Source organism: Epargyreus clarus, unplaced genomic scaffold (assembly GCF_041222505.1).
Source record: "Epargyreus clarus isolate Ecla_fem2 unplaced genomic scaffold, WU_Ecla_fem_2.2 ptg000005l, whole genome shotgun sequence".
NCBI classification, from domain to species: Eukaryota; Metazoa; Arthropoda; class Insecta; order Lepidoptera; family Hesperiidae; genus Epargyreus; species Epargyreus clarus.
Window position 1 is genome coordinate 490,451 of NW_027332213.1, and position 17,151 is coordinate 507,601.

Sequence of the window (17,151 nt, forward strand, 5' to 3'; positions counted from 1 at the left end):
GTTTAGACGAGGAAACTACCGAATACTCGTATTATTCATAATGTTTTAATTATATCGCCGTGACAATCTCAACCACCTGTGATTTTAAATGTCATTCGTTTTTGAAAATAATTATCACGTGAAAAAGAAAAAAAGTCTACAGGTGACGATAGCCGCTTCCCATCAAGAGAGGATATACTAAATAAAAATAACGTGCTTTATTAACGATGGAAATGGATTAAAATCTCACATGATCAAATAACCTTAAAGTTTTGGAATCTAGTAATTAGCAACATTACCAGCGTGGTGGATTATGTTGTTCTGAGGGAAGATTCGTGCCCAGTAGTGGGACAGTGATGGGTTTCTGGTGATGAAACACTTTCCCTAAATATAGCTTCCCATGTAGAAATGAACAAACAACAGTACCTACAGTAAAAACACTAAATTTAGAAAATGAATCCTGAATATTTCTTTCTCATTTAACTTGCATTAAAATATTTATATTTATACCTATACGGTGCAACAAACAACTTTTTTGAGAATAACAGTTTTTTAAGAATAATTAATGATGTGGATGCGCAAGATTTTTAAACATGCAAATTTCTAGTGCTTCGTAATAAATCCTTAAGAATTTGAATTTTAAAGTCATTTACATATCGTGTAATATTACAAGACACATATTTATAGTTTTTCTGCGAGAAGTAAGTTTGTACTAATTAAATTAAAATAGCTGATAAATTTTATATGTATTTTTTTAATATATAAAAAACAAAGGAATGTCCAGTCCACCTGATGGTAAGTGGCTGCTGCCGCCCATGAAGTAGATTCCTGCATGAGGTCTGAAACAGATGTTTGACTATCCCTGAGGACGTTGTTACGAGTACGTCTCGGATAACGTATTATGAAAAGTATAAATTATCTCGAATTGTATTGCCTTAGTCTTCTCTTTTATTTTACCCATTGCTGATTGCCTCCTTATCAAAATGCCATTATTGTAGATGCGGTTTTTGCATCTATGTTCTTTTGGCTACTTCTGTCATAATACTGTTCATAACAAGACAAATAAGAAAAATTACTAAACCTATGTGTTGTTGATAAAGATCGTGGCACACGGGTCGGAGGATGACGATAAAACTCAAAATCAATAACAATCAAAACTTAAGCTTTGCGAATAGCTCTACTCATCAACTATTACAGCTCTACAGCAAACCCCGTCTCTACCACCGAAGTGCAAGCTCTACCGTGGAGTGCACAGCAGTCACATTTCGCGCGGTGTGCGAGCTTCACGTCGCTACGTTCAACCGTCTGAACTTTGATTTGACGCTTTCCGCCACGGAAACTCATGTCAAATTTAGTGGAGCGTTGATAAGTGGTGGTTTTTTATTGGATGCCATTTTGCATTTTTATGGTAAGTCTGCAAAAAATATATTAAATAAAATATATCTTAAGTTTTATTTATACTTAAACTTAAAATATGAAAATACTAAAGAATATCGGTTGATTGGTAGTTGGTTGCTGTTTTTTATAATTATTATTATTTTATATCAAATAGTATATCATATAGAATAAAAAACCCTGGTTATTACGATTCTATTTCTAAATGTAGTAGGTAGATAATAATTATTATGAAATAATACCTAAATTATTACGGAATGGTTGGTAGTGTTGTATTTGCGTGATTTTTTAAAAAGTAAACATAGCAGAAATTAGTATCTATATTTAGTAGTAGCAGTAGTTAACAGCTTTTAATCGTATACGTCGATACATAATAATGATTCCGACTTTTCCGGTTTTCCGGTGCGACTTTCTTTCAAGATTAGTTAATATTATATAACATGGGAAGTGTATCGATGGCTGCCATGAATTTTAATACGGTTGTAGGCGGAATCATTACATGTTTAGATGGATTTTATAGCTTAATTCACGTATGACGCCGAGAAAGCTCGACTGCTCGTACCATCGAACTTATTTGTGATCATTTTATCGTTTTCCATTAAGTTACGTAGCACTCAGAAATTATGTTTTTTTTGTATTTTGTGTGGTTTCTAAATGAGAATTTATTTTATGTCGTATAAATGTTGCATTGGTAATTATGCTTTGTTTTAAATTTTAAATGACGTATACATTACAAAATATCAAAGAAAAATATAAATGTTACAAAAACCACAAACAGAGGTTTATAAAATTAAAATAACTCCAACAGAAAAATAATAAAACATGAAATGGTTATATTAAATGTATTTCACATCATACAGTAATTTTAAATCGCACAAAACTATTTCAAATCAAGTTATGATGTATCCATAAATGGTTGCTACGACAATTAACATAATTTTATATCTGTTCTCAAACTTGAAAGTATTTAAATGTCTGCATTTCTATTTTATTGAATTTTAAATTAGTATCAGTAGTGTATCAGCTTTTTAAATGCATATTATTTGAATCTACAAAGGTGAAAGACCTCTTCTTTGTTCAATTTGGCACCACCGTCACACCTTTTAATTGAACTGCACTATAAAATGCTAGCGACTTCATTAGAATTTACTCAGTAATTACTTATATGGGACTTCTAAGCAATTAACTTCCTCAAGTTCTTCTTCTATATATTATGACATAAATATAAAATATTATGTATTGTACTTATTTATATACATTTCATCATAATGAACATTCTATATAGTTTACAATGTATATATGTCTATTTATGTGTTTTCTTATTTTTCATAGCTTTATAGTAGTTGTATACAATACATACATAATACCTATTTCCGCCAGCGACGATATTCACGTTGTTTTCCGGTTTATGGTGTAAAAAGGTAGAGTCGTTCCAAACAATAGGTTTTCCACCTGCATTCTCTACATCGATGTAGCTCTTATGAACAATTAATGATGATTAAGTACATATATCTGTGAGATGCGACTTTATTGCTTATTTTATGTTGAAAACTAAAATTAAATATACATTTGAAAGGTGCTAGAATCAACACGGTTCCGTGGACATATCACCGCCAAACCTATTTCTAGCACCTCATTTACATATGGGGTGAATATCGCAAACGCATCTGTGATCAGCTTTAGATAGAACCCCTGTCGTATATGGAGTTGGTCACGGATATACATGCGGGTCTGTGACATGAATTTATCATCAGAGAAACTGGAAGGTGGATTGCTATTCTATTCTTATAAAAAACCTACGAGTTGTATTATTTTACATACCAAAACATTTAAATATGCGCAAAATAAATTAGATTTTGCTGAGAAATTACGTACCCCTCGGAATGAACGGATGAAAGATTGTAAAATATAATGCGTGTTATTTTACGTAATTTGGTAAACAAATATATATGAAACATCGAGCAAGCTTTAAGTAGGTATATTTTTATAAAAGTTATGCGAAAACTCAGTACTCATTACATAAATTTACAAATCAATTATTTTACCGTAAAACAATGGCGTTATTTCACAACGGTTACCTAAGCTGCCGTGTAATTAACTGTTACTATTTTAAGGAGGATTATTATTTTTTTCAAACTTTACCACAGCCTTTAGAATTCATCAGCGTTTACTATTGTTTTAAGGAATAGGTACAATGCTGGTACCGTTAAACCACGAAAACGTTGGCTATCTTCAATACATTAAAATGCGATATTTGTAAGTTAGTCTTTCGTAATTTATAACTTATCAATTGTAAATTTTAATGTCGTTAAAATATTTTTTTTAGAACTGGCATTCACTAAAAAGAAAGTATGTTTGCGATCATATTATTTCTATGAAAAAAAATAATTTATAAATTTAAAATGATTTGGAATGAATTGGAAAATAATCATTTAAATTAATAAAAACAACCTTTGATTTAGTCTGAATTTTAATGAATTGGTAGACGACTGTTTCAAAAGATTTTTGGCTTAATCGGCTTCTCCATTTTTAAACTTACAGACAGACTCACAAACACTGCCTCCGTTACCTAATGGCAATGATTTGGTTGCAAATAGCAACCTTCAGTAATTTCCCTTCTATGCAAATTATTCGATTTACATCAGTTGTGCGCTATAAATATTAATTAAACTTTCTCCGAAGGGCGTAAACCTTGTTAGATCAGATAACTTATGTACTTTTACTATTAGCGGTGTAAGTTACATAATATTTATTTACGTTACTATAATAAGATTATTTCCTTATTGCAATAAAGCGGTATAAAATTTTGTTTAATTTTTAATGAATGTTGTAAACGTACTATATAATATAATATAATATACCTATTACATAATGTACCTACTATATCATACGAGTAGTATATAGTTACTATATAATTATTATTATTATAATTATATAGTAGGTACACTTGATGATGATTAATTTCGTTTTCATGAGTCTAACTTAATACTACTATGTATTATAAGGCAAATAAGTGTAACAAAAAATGTTAAGCGTTTAACCAAAAAAATAATTAATTGCTTACAATAATGCTTTTTATTCTGTCTTGCAATGTAAATTCTTGATTTCAATTATGTCGCACTTATAAAAAGTATAATTACTTAATTAAGTTTAATTAAGCTACTCATAAAATTAAATATACTGTTTATAATCAATCTTATTCACATAACACTTACAAAAACGTTTCGTGAATAACTTTACTGCAATTATAAGCTCTTTTCCATAACATTAATTTAGTGCTTACAGAAAATTCTAAAAACCATAATACTCTATATAAACTGTAATAAAACAAAAACCGTATAAGTGATACAACACGCACGCCGTAGGAACTTCGTTTTGCAAAACGCAATTATACTTTACAATTAACGCTCTTGAGTAATTCGCTGAGCGGAAAAGATTGCTGGTTGCAGCGCTGTAAGGACAATGCTCTTTGATTTTACATATTAATTGTATAAGATCTGTTACTGATGAGGCTTTGAAGTTGTGTAAAAATTAGAGGAAGACAATAAAGCCGTTGTCGTATTTATATTTATACCTAATTGCAGAATTTTTAAGTGAAAATTGTTTTAAATATATTTACTTATTTAGATACAATACATTTATTATATACATTGGGTGAACAATAAAAAGTGTTTTAGATTTTATTACGTACTTGGAAAAAATGATTTCTATAGTAATTATATTATAGTTAAAAAAGTAATATACATATTTCAATTTTATAAATAATTTTAGTCTTACAAAGATTGTTTATATTAATGGTGTAACTAATATTTTATATTAACATATAAGTGTATTATATGGCTACTAAAAGTGTATGTATTTCTCTACGTAATTCCTGGGAGAAATGAATTTTCAAAAATATTATTAAAAATCACTACAAAGTAAAAAAAAAATCAAATAAAACTTGGTTTAGTACATAGTTCTGATGGCGGCGCTCAAAATATTTCATTGGATAACGGCGTTAACAGCGTGTCCAATATGAGCGCCGACTTCAGAAATATATACTAAACCAACTTTTATTTGAATTATTTTTTATTTAGAATACTAAAGAATAGATAACCTCTCTTCCTTTGGGAAGTCGGTTAAAAATACTCACAGGGTATAAATTAAATCGCCTCCACATAAAAGCGAAGTCTAGATTGCGTTGAAGTCTTTTCAACGGCCTAATTGACAGTACACAGCGTAGTGTAGTTTATACTTATTGTACTGCCCAAGCTCTATACTCTCTACTGTAGCATAAATAAACAGTTATTACTGTTTAGTGTTCTTGCCTATCAAAACTATATATTTGCCGTGATTACAATAACATGAATGAAAAAAAGAGAGACTAGAGATTTATTGTAAAAGCAAAAACCGACTTTAAATTATAATAAAATTAAAATTATAAATAAGTCCATGTCGGACATACAATTTAGACGAATCCAACTATGGTTCATTTGTAAAATGTTGCGAAGGTATGATATATAAATACATACATATGTTGGAACAACATTATCCTCCGCTGTTGACTAAACACAAAACCCACAACATAGATGACAATTTTATCTTATCACTATGGTGAATGAATGTTATGTTATGTCATGTGAAGGTGGTAGAATTTCTGGTTTGACTTCGGCGGCACCACCGCCAAACCTATTTCTTACTCATAACAGCAGCGTTAAGCGCTGCTGTGTTCTGATCTGAAGGGTGTGGTAAGGGAGACATACTTTTCCGAGGCGTTCCAGCTTAGTCCTCAGGAGTAGTGGCGCATTTGTGGCCGACCTCAGGTAGGATATGTAATATGTAATCCTGTTTGAGGTTGATTACAGATGTCTATGAGCGGCAAAAGCCACTTACCATCAGGTGCACTGCATGCTCGTATGCTACTCCTTCAATATATAAAAAGAACTTAAAATGCATAACATAGATGACAATTTTATCTTGTCAGTACGTTATAAGAACATAAAACACATCATATACGACAATGTTATCTTATCACTATGTTATAAAACATACATGATGCAGTGGATGTACAATGCACATCTCGCCCGCGGGATCCCGTTCCCGTAACGGGGACCGTTAGCGTTCGGCGTTTATCGGCCACGGTTCATTGGGGCTTAATTACGATCCGCGTACCGCTGCCACAGTTAGTAACATTTAGTTGCAAGTTTAGTTATAACTGTTAGTAAATTATAGATATAGTCTCGTTTATGGTGTTACATTTAAAAAAATATTCTAGAAATCGGTCAAAAGGAACTCGACTTTCAATAAGGCCTACTCGATTCCATTGGTCAATTTGTATCATCATCATCATTCATCAACCTATTAAAGTAATAGCGCACTCACGAGTCTCCTCTCAGAATATAAAGGATTTGATCATAGTCCACCGCGCTGGCCAAATGCGAATTGATAAACTTCATATAAGATTGCGATCTTTTTTTCTCTTAAATATACAGTTCCTCACGATAAAACAAGTTCAATATGCACATCATTGAAATATTAGAGAAGCCTGGGATAATAATTCCCATTGGATCTCTCGATTTAGCGGCCGAATTACAACCATTAGGCTATCACTGCTCACGTGATAGCCTAGTGGTGAGTGAAGTGATATAATCTAATAAGTATATTTTAATCTTTAAGCGGCTATTTTACTAATATTTTCTTTTCTTTTCCAGATAAACATCGCACAAACATGCCGCGGATCCCGCGCAGGACAACATAGTGAGTGCCAGTGAGAATGTGTTTGAGTAGCTGAACTGAGCTCAGTTGTGACAATGTGTATGCTGTGGTGGCTGGTGCTGTGCTGTCTGGTGCGGAATGTGACGAGTATGTATATTCAGTTTAATATTTTCTAGGACTATTTTCTTAAGTTCGGGAATTTTGGGGACGAAAAAAACGAAACGGAGCCTTATTCATAAGAAAATACTATAAATAGCTTTTAAATTTGACATTTCAACCATATTTGAACTCTTTGTATTTTCTATTTTTTATATATATTTTATAGATAGAACCTATATACCTGAGGTCAGCCGAAGTTGCGTTGTTACATATGTTATAAGTATGTCTCTCTTACCACACTATATAAAACTTAAAGTATTTTATAACCTTCATGTTAACCCTTCCTTGGTTTTTGCTATAGAAAATAATAGTACTTATTGTTATGTACTTATTGTTAGACATCAATGCATATTACGAGCGACCCATACCTAGTCATTATTGTGGTTAGTGAAACTTTTACAATTTGTCGCTATACAACAATTTTAGGGATTTGTCTACCGTCAGTTATATACTTCATGTACATCTTAGAACAAAGCTTCACCTTCAAATTGATTCAATAATTTCAAGATCAACGTACACAAACAGTGAAACAGAATGTCATCTCAGAATGATTTGCCTTTTTTTGTTACACTGACCAACTGCAGATTCTTAGCATTCGTAAACTTTAATTTGAGACCATTATGCAGAACTTTCGTTTCCTCGCTATATTTTTCTTTAAAATATGAATTTACATAACTACGAAATATTCTCTTATTTAATTAATAGCTTGCGTTTTTTCTTTGTTCTACAAATTATTCTTGTGCAAACCGACTCTTTCCAAATCAGAGTGAGATTTCATAGAAATCTAATTTAAAACGGTTGCAAATTTGACATTTCGGTCGAGTTCGCGGGTCGGGAAGGGTCAAATTTTTAATAAATATTTAGTATGATCGTCATGAATTCTAACGAAATTGAATTATTTCATAACACAATTTTAATAAGTTATTTTAGTCACACAAACAGATTAAAATAAATGAATATTTATTATTACATGTAACTATAATATTTTAGAAACACACTAGAAATAATACTTTACCAAATCGGGCTACACACATCATATAGCACTTAACTCAAATATTAGCTGTTATTAACGTTACATAAATATGCTTTTAAATATACTGAAATATCTTTAATCTGTAATATACATTTTACAATTAAATTAAAAAGAATACTGCCTTATCAAAGATAAGTCACGTATTGCCTCGGAAATGTTAACATCATAACGAGTATTATTACACAACCGTTATATCTGGGGCCATTATATTTATGATTATGCATGACTTAGTTGCGCAGATCATTATTCCAAATGTGCGTGTACTACACGCGGAATTGTGCGTTCGTTCGTAACAACGCTATAATAATAACTAAATATCCTCATTAAGATTGAATATAATTATATCATAGAGGAAACAGGTATAGCTTAGCTTATGTATAGTCAGCTCCGAAAGTAGATGAACAAAGTACGTATACACCCAAGCTTTTATAAGTAGCTGAACACAACTAGCGCCATAATTACATGAACGTTTCAAAATTAGATGAACACTACAGTGTCAAAAGTAGTTGAACAGTGACCTATCATATTAGTGACGTTGCTATTTTTGCACATATAATTGTTCAGGTACTTTTGATGCGTTAGTGTTCATCTAATTTTGGCGCTTTACGATGTTCAGCTATTTCAAAACGCTTGAGTGTATAGGCATTGTTTACTTCCAGAGCTGACTGTACAAACTTAAGACGTTATGACATTTTTCTCGTCACGCATATCTGCGACTTACATGCATATTCTCTCCCATCATACGTGTGCCACATGCGTACTTTCGTCTCATACGAGTATAAACTTTTCTTGACACGCGTGTTATTTGCACGCAGTCGGATTCTACGCTACATAAAGATATAGATAATTCAGATTAATATTTTGATTTATTTTATCTTTTTTATTTAGTATAAAACACTGTTGTGGTTAAGATGTATATACAAAGATCATTATACTCGTAAGAATAAGATATGGGGTACTTTAATAATGGTACAAAAAAGCTCTTCTTTTAGGCCGGCGATGCATTGGCGAATTCCCTGGTGTCGCAAATATCTATACACCCCGTGACGGTAACTGTTTTTCATGATATAGCCCGTCTGCCTTGTTTAACTATAAAATAATAAACTGAAACTGTCGTTTTCCTCAAACAACAACCGTTTATATTGTTGAAAAATTTTATGTATCGCTGTTGGATTACCTAATAAGTAAATAAATAAATGGACAATTAGTTTCACTAGAACCGTCACGGTTCTAGACAATGTATGTACAGTGAATGAACCAGTAAATCTCGTTAAAGATTAATTACATAAATAAATATTCATATTGCAATTACAATTAATCTTTACCATTTTGGCACAGTAAAATAAATTTATTACAACCATTAAATATATTATCTGGAGCGGACCATTAAATATATTAGCTGAACACTACTTTAAACGTTATTACCGAGCAACTTGAGGAAATATTTATAATTTAAAAACGTTCATTAAAATTCTTCACCATAATTGGGATTACTTACTTATTTTAATGACCAAAGCGTTCGGTCACAGTTTTGTAATCTGCACGCCGTAATATATCTATATGAATATATAATTTATTAAAGTGTCTGTGTATACATTTAAATAACTTTATACACATATTAATCCACCAATTTGCAGTATCATGGAGGTGTCTGGTTTAGCACAATCCCACTTATGGGAAGAAAGGTGGGGTATACAAAGAATTGCCAGTTACATAATAATATAATATGTTCATGCGCTTATTTGCAGAATTCAGTCTTTATTCAATTATTTTTTGTCTTTTTAATAGGCTAATATCGAAGATGTCTGACTTTGAAGGTAAAGAGGAGATATAAACAGTTGACAGGCACTAAAGACACATATTCCTATAGAACCTATGCCTAACATGTTTACAAAAAAAAAAAAAAACAAAACACGGTATTTGCGCAGACGCATACCTGCACGCGGTGGCTTGTTTATATAATTAAAAATGAGTTTATGATAAAATGAGCGAAGTCAGAGATCAGTAACTTTCTCGGCTTTCTCCCGCTGAACTAATCCGGGGAAAAATAATTTGTCACGTGACCGTCCTTTGTCTCAGCTTACCGTGAGGTAATAGTTCGTAACCGGTACTTTGAACTATCGGTTTGTTTCGGAACTTAATAAGTATAACAATAACTGTAAAGTTAATTTATGGAAACAGATAGTATTATGTATTTTGTTGCTTTTCACATGGTATGCTAGTCGCAGTATCTTTTTCGTCGGTTTTTTCTTGAGAGGGCTGTTATGGTCTTCCTAGTATAGGCGCTTTGAATATTAAGGTACTAATTCATTTATTATTGATACAAATTTCTAACATATAATACACTCAAGTATTACGTAATTATTTGCATAAAGAGTCACAATTAGCCGGCAAATTGATTTTTTTAAATTTATATGTTAACAGGGATTATAAGTACGAGAATAGTTAATTTCTTTCCGTTTATACTGAAGTCATACTCATTTCCTTATTTAAGAAAGTTAAGCTGTTGCACATAAGGTATATTATTTTAGTAGCAATCGGAAATGTTTTCATAACAAAATTTCGCTTACGGTTGAAATATGTTACCAATCTCACAGATAATATAAACATATGTGTAAGAAACATATAAAAGATCTTTTAGTAAAATGCTTAAAGTTACGAATAAATTATAAAAAAAAATTTAGCTGAAATATTATAATATGATGAAATATTATAATAAAAAAATGAAAGTTAGATGTATATTTCTTTATCTTTATAACATACGGCATATATTAAGCAAGACATTTTATAATAAAATATTTAATTAAACCATAGATAAGCAAAAACAAAACTTTATTGCTTTTACACCTGCGAAAGGTCGATGACACGAGCGATATTACTCGAGAAGTTGAAGAAAGTTGAGTTAAAACTCTACATTATGGTATACATTGCTCTATAATTACCGTAGAGCATAGAGTACGGATGCAAATTAGATAGAGCCTGTCCGACAACACGGTCCATGGTTGGTGGCTAAGCGAAAGTATTATTTAATTTATTTATTTTAATCGCGACTTTTTGCAATTTTTCTGAGAAATAATGTTTTAGGATTATCGTAAACACGTTATCTTATACAAGGAGAACTTAGATTCCGTAACGTATATATTTATGAAATACAATAACTTATATAATTTTTAAGTAATAAATATATTCCATAGTCATCTTTTCAAGCAGTAAGCGAGCTTGCAGTCAACCTAAAAGTAAGAGATAGCTGCAACCTTTAGACGTCTACAAATAAGATAATTTTACCGCAAGAGCTTAGATGCAAGTGTTTTTCGACGTTAAAGCAAATATTACTATAAAAATCTATACATTATAATCATGGATATTAAGATTGCTTTAGGATAATAAAAATATTAAAATATATGTGTCTGATAAATTATTAAAAAAAAAACGCTAAAAAATGGGTTTCAAATTTTAGTCTCATAAAGTTAATTCCATGTCACATAGACAATGGTATTTTCAAATACAGATAGACAAGTTAATGTTTAGGTCTTCTATTAATAATTAATGTACCAAAGATTCAAAATGAAGAAACCATGAAGAAATTGTCAAAACTCAACCTCTAGTAGGCAAAACATTGGATAGATTAAATACTGATAACGCGCGATAATACATATCTGCCAATCTGCTTCCTTGCCTGTTCTAATAATACTAGAAAACGAAATATTTCAATCCAGAAAACCAATTACTTCTAACTCTACATTTCCTACTCTTAACAAGCATAAACAGCACTCTATCATGGGGAGATACGACTCTACGTTTACACAAATTGATACCTGTCTCCTTACAAGTGAAGTATCCATATATTATTACTTACCGATAAATACGGTCTTATGAAACGTGTGTTTGCATGTGTTTATGAGTGATTATTTTATTTTTAATTACTATTTAAGAAAATAATAGAAATGAATTATGCAAAATGTAATATAGTTATGATTGTATATAAAAAGTGACATCTAAAAATATAGACCGTGTCACTTCTATAATTTAGACAAGTTCAATGACATCTCATTATATATGTTAAAATCCATTAAGTCTTGGGTTGCAAGGCCTGTCAAAGAATGAGACATATGGGTACAAAAACTTGAAAATCATCCGCAGTCGGGTAAAATAAAAGATACCAGTCTATTCCACTTACTTACATAGTTCTTAAATTTGATAGATTATGTTACGTTAATTAAAATGTTTTGTCTTTTACAATGATATTATGAGCAGCATAACAAAATGTCCAAAAAAATTACGCAATTGTGAAAAGAGAAAATATTAAAATTCACTTCATAATACGTATAAGTAATAAATTATTTTAAAGTTTTAATTTGAAGCTGGACGTCTCATTTCTCACTTTTTATTAAAGCAATTAATACATTTTTTTAATTTACAAGTTTATGGAAAGGAATTATCATTATTGTTATATTTAGGTAATAAAGAATTTTGGAAGCTAGCTTCATAAATTGACATCAATGATGTATTTATATTTATATATTTGTATGTTTGTCTTATAATACCAGTTTGTAGCACGCATTCAAATAACAATTCAACGGATTCCACACAACATATTTGTACAAGTTAATCTATTTAATAAAAATCGATTAACGAATACTCCCCTGGGAAAGACTCCAAAGTGCTGGGGACATTGTCTCCTTACGTAGCTAATTCTCTACCTGCGGTAAAAAAAATAGATAAATTACATAAAAAATAATCAAATTAAAAACAAAGCATATTTACAAAATAATTGAATTACCCATGACACACCATGAAACCTTGGTTGTAAGTCAAATTATCTCATATCACGACACAGTTCCGTACGATGTAGAGCGCGACAGATCTTATCAATCATAATACGAGACATGAATTGTGCACTTACTTACATGTAACTGTTTGCTTGGGATATTATTAAAAATTAAAGGGAGCTCTGTATAAAATTTGGATAAACTTTGACTGTGAAATCACTAAAGTCACATTATTAGAAATGACCACTCTGCTATGCTATTTTTCGACATTTTCACTTCATCTATTGAACCGTAATATGTCGATCCTTGATTGCTGACAACGAATCCAAAAAATAAAAAAAATAATGAAAATTTGATTAGGCACGGAACTTCGGAACGGCTTCGTGTGCGACTTCAACTCGCACTCGGCCAATTATTTGTAAATGTTTCCCTATTTGAGATGTGAAGGTAGATCATTTAACAGAATGTTAAACCTCTTAATCCCAACCGATTGAGTTTGGATGACAAGGCATGATTAGATTCGTGACTTCATTCTAAGTCCAATATGTTGGACATTTACTATGTCCTCGATCGTATATCATAGGTGTAAGTTAAGACGTAATGTAAGGATTTTCTGATATGAGATGAATACGAAAAACAAAACGACGTTACTGTAAAGCTTGTTTTTTTAACTTTTAAATATGAATAATGTTCTATTGATGAGCACAGTCCTATCCTTAGTATGAGTTTTTACGTTTTGACAAAATGACTTTTGGTATTTGTTTACGTATTTGCCCATACATTTCTAATCAGCGCCCCTAGCGGATTGTATCAGAACTGCTTGGAATACGTAAACAAAAACAGTCATTTTTATAAAAACTCATACTAAGGGTACAGATCTCACCCCTCTACAGTGCCGATGCCGATTTGTGGAGGAATGTACGCTCTAGTGGCCAACATTGTCATGTTTTCAATGCCTCGACAACGTTTAATGTTGATATCCAATGATAACAACCAGAACCGACCACTCAACGTGCCCTTCAAAGCACGGAATCCCCGACTCATCTACAACATAAATCCTAAAGTGGGTCAGTAATATTGTACACAGTTAACTTGTTATTGTTTCGGTGAAGTTAACCAAAAACCGTAATAAAGTGCGTGCATCTCGACCATTAACTTCAAAAGTACAGCTACACCGTGTTTTGATAAACCATTTGGTTGCAGCTTTGATCATAACAAATTTGTAATGCTTTACATATCTTTGGTATGTCTTATTCAATATTCATAATCTATTTGGAAAATACGAAATGTGTAATTTTTTTTGATAAAAATGCTATAACAAGACGAATTATTCCAAAAAATAATAACCCGACTGCTCAAAAATATACCTACATTATTCGCAGAATCATAGATTAGTAAAGATACTTCGCCGCCTTGAAATTGAATGAAGTCACAAACGGCTTATTAGTAAGTTCTTTTTTGAATTCTTGACAAATAAATATATTTTTAGAGAAAATTTACGAATAAATAACTAATACTGCGTAATTTACATAATAAATAAATAATTATTTCAAATATTTTAGGGACATTTTAGCACGGAGACGTGGCAAAACTTTTTTACGCAACTATTTCAATTCTCAAAACTGGGTACATTTTTTTTTTAGGGGTGAGTAATCTTTACTTCTTTACTAATCTATGCGCAGAATTTAGAAGAAACCATTGTTACCTAATATTTTTAAATCCGTCGAGAATTTTGGGCTGTAGGGCGAAGCAAAGAATACGCTCAAAAACATACCTTCAGCAGTTATGTTAAAAAATTGCTCTTGTTCGCTCCGTACAATTAATGAAAATAAAACACAAATATTGTAATTCTTCATGAATTCATCATAAAAATATTTTTTACAATTAAGTTGGATTTATTAACACGAAATCGACTGTTATTATTTTCACTATTCATACTTTTAGTACCTACGCGAGAAATTGAGGCCTGCCTGAAGCTTATAAAGTTTATAACCGTGTTGTCGTGTTGGTTATAATTTTATAGTGATAGTCGTGGCTTTGAAGCACTTTGTAATGCACTCAATCAACAAGACTCTTGCCTCATTTGAAAACACAAATCGTGACATAAGAGTATCTTCATTACCATAGAACACTGTATAGGTTTCTAGCAAAAAAGTAACCTACTACTTTCTTTCCGCCTAAATGCTATTGTAAAATGTCATATCGCCGCACGCCTATAGGTTAAGATCAAGTTTTGAATAATTTAAAATGCCTAATGTATGAATACATGGTAAACCCATAGTTTTACTTATACTGTTTATTTTAACTGTCCCAAATTATATTTGCTTTTTGAAACTAAATACACTTTATTTAGTTTGAAATAAGCTAATCTATTCTAAACGTACGCTTTTGGAATCTGTCCCAAGTAGGAGGTATTACTTGATGTTGATATTGCAAAATTATTATATGGTACAGATAAGTTGACTTCTGTAAATAAACCAAAAAAATGTCTTTAATTTTTCCTTATTTTTATAGGAACATCAAAATAAAATCTATGTATATTCCATAAATTAATTCTTTACATAAAATGTTAACGATAAATTAAAAATTAATATTTATAACTATTAAGTAGTGTTAGTTGTACACATAAATAATAACTGAATGAAAAAAAAATCGATCGAAATTGAACCAAAAAGAACAAAAGATTTTTTCACGCATTTATCAGCAAGCTATTGACAACACAATAAGTGATAGTGAACTATGAGTGATAAAACTGAGACATTTATAACCGAATAGCGTGACCTTAGTGCCATAGTCTCGAGAACAAACAACTCCCATAGTTTTCCCCGGAGAATTAATTAGCTCAAGAAGATTATTGTCATCGTTCAAAGTAGAGCTTGACAGACAAAATTGTTTTGTACTTAAATTATACTAAAGTAAACTTTAGCACCTTGTTATAACGTTTAATGTAAACGCAGTAACCTTTTCTACCATAAACCTTTACTATAACTGTTGCATCTCGCTAAAAGTTCATACAATCTCTATGACCGCGAAATTAAAATCGAAAATTCTTTGTATCGCGTAACGTTACAGCCTATCTATAAAACCACTTTGCACTGTAATTAAGATGTGTTAATGTAAACTTTAATCCCTTACAATAACAGTAGTTTAAACGCTAAATACTTTTGTAGAAATCTGTGCCGTGGGACGCATCATCGAGATTTATTTCTCATTATTTGTATGTGATCTTCAAACTTCCCTATGGTATTGTGATTATTATATGGAAAAATAGAAAATTGACTCTTACTGTGGCCGCTGGAAAAATAAGTTCTTCAACTCACTTTCTAATCAGTGGATAGAAGCTTGAGAAAGTAATAATTTCAATACGCAATTCGTAGCAGGCAAATAAATATGATGTTTGTATAAAACTATTATTATCATGGATTGTCCCAGTGATGGGAAAAGTCTGTAAGTGGAATTTCTGATTTTAGATTGAGTGTTTGTATGGTGTTATGAGAATCTATGACATGACACAGTAATCATGATATTGGAATAAAACTCAATTCATTAACCAAAAACCATAACCAGTTTATCTTATTGCTTCGACATTTAAAACTTATAGTTTTTGGTTACCAAAGCGCATCTCATTTACTAAAGTTGTTTCAATTTAATTACACTGCTCATTTCAGCAAAAGTTACTACCTTAGGTAACTCATGTGCTCATAAAATAAGTTAGCACTAAGTTAGAAATAAGTGCGTTTGTAAACGAGTAGAAATACCACTTTATATACCTACCTAATAAAATCAGGAAGCGCTGCTGTATTATGGGTAGTAGGGTGTAGCAAGGGAGACATATTTTTCTGAGGCGTTTCAGTTAAGTTCTCAAGGATAGCGGCGCATCTGTGGCCGACCACAGGTAGGAATCTATTTCTCGGGTTGGTTACATATGTTAATGGGTGGTAGTAGCCACTTCTCATGAAGTTGTCTGCATGCTCGTTTACTACCTCTTCCACTATATTATAAAAAATAACGACTTTTACTATTATTGTCTCATTGCTCACATGACTCACATGAACATGAACACAGGTCTTTCCTACCTATACGTTACAGACTTGAAAAACCTACTGCTGAACATCCAAA

At 31.3% G+C, this 17,151-nt stretch overlaps 1 protein-coding gene across 4 annotated transcripts in view; it reads left to right on the plus strand.

Moving 5' to 3' along the window:
• The first annotated feature begins 1,224 nt into the window (after window positions 1–1,224).
• Cad89D (cadherin 89D) overlaps window positions 1,225–17,151 on the plus strand; it is a 77,798-nt gene continuing 61,871 nt past the window's right edge. For all 4 annotated transcript variants that reach the window (XM_073093761.1, XM_073093762.1, XM_073093763.1 and 1 more), the window contains exons 1-2: window positions 1,225–1,387; window positions 7,068–7,218. In XM_073093761.1, coding sequence (XP_072949862.1) covers window positions 7,167–7,218 — 52 coding nt within the window. In that variant the 5' untranslated portion in view covers window positions 1,225–1,387; window positions 7,068–7,166. The remainder of the gene's footprint in view (window positions 1,388–7,067; window positions 7,219–17,151) is intronic.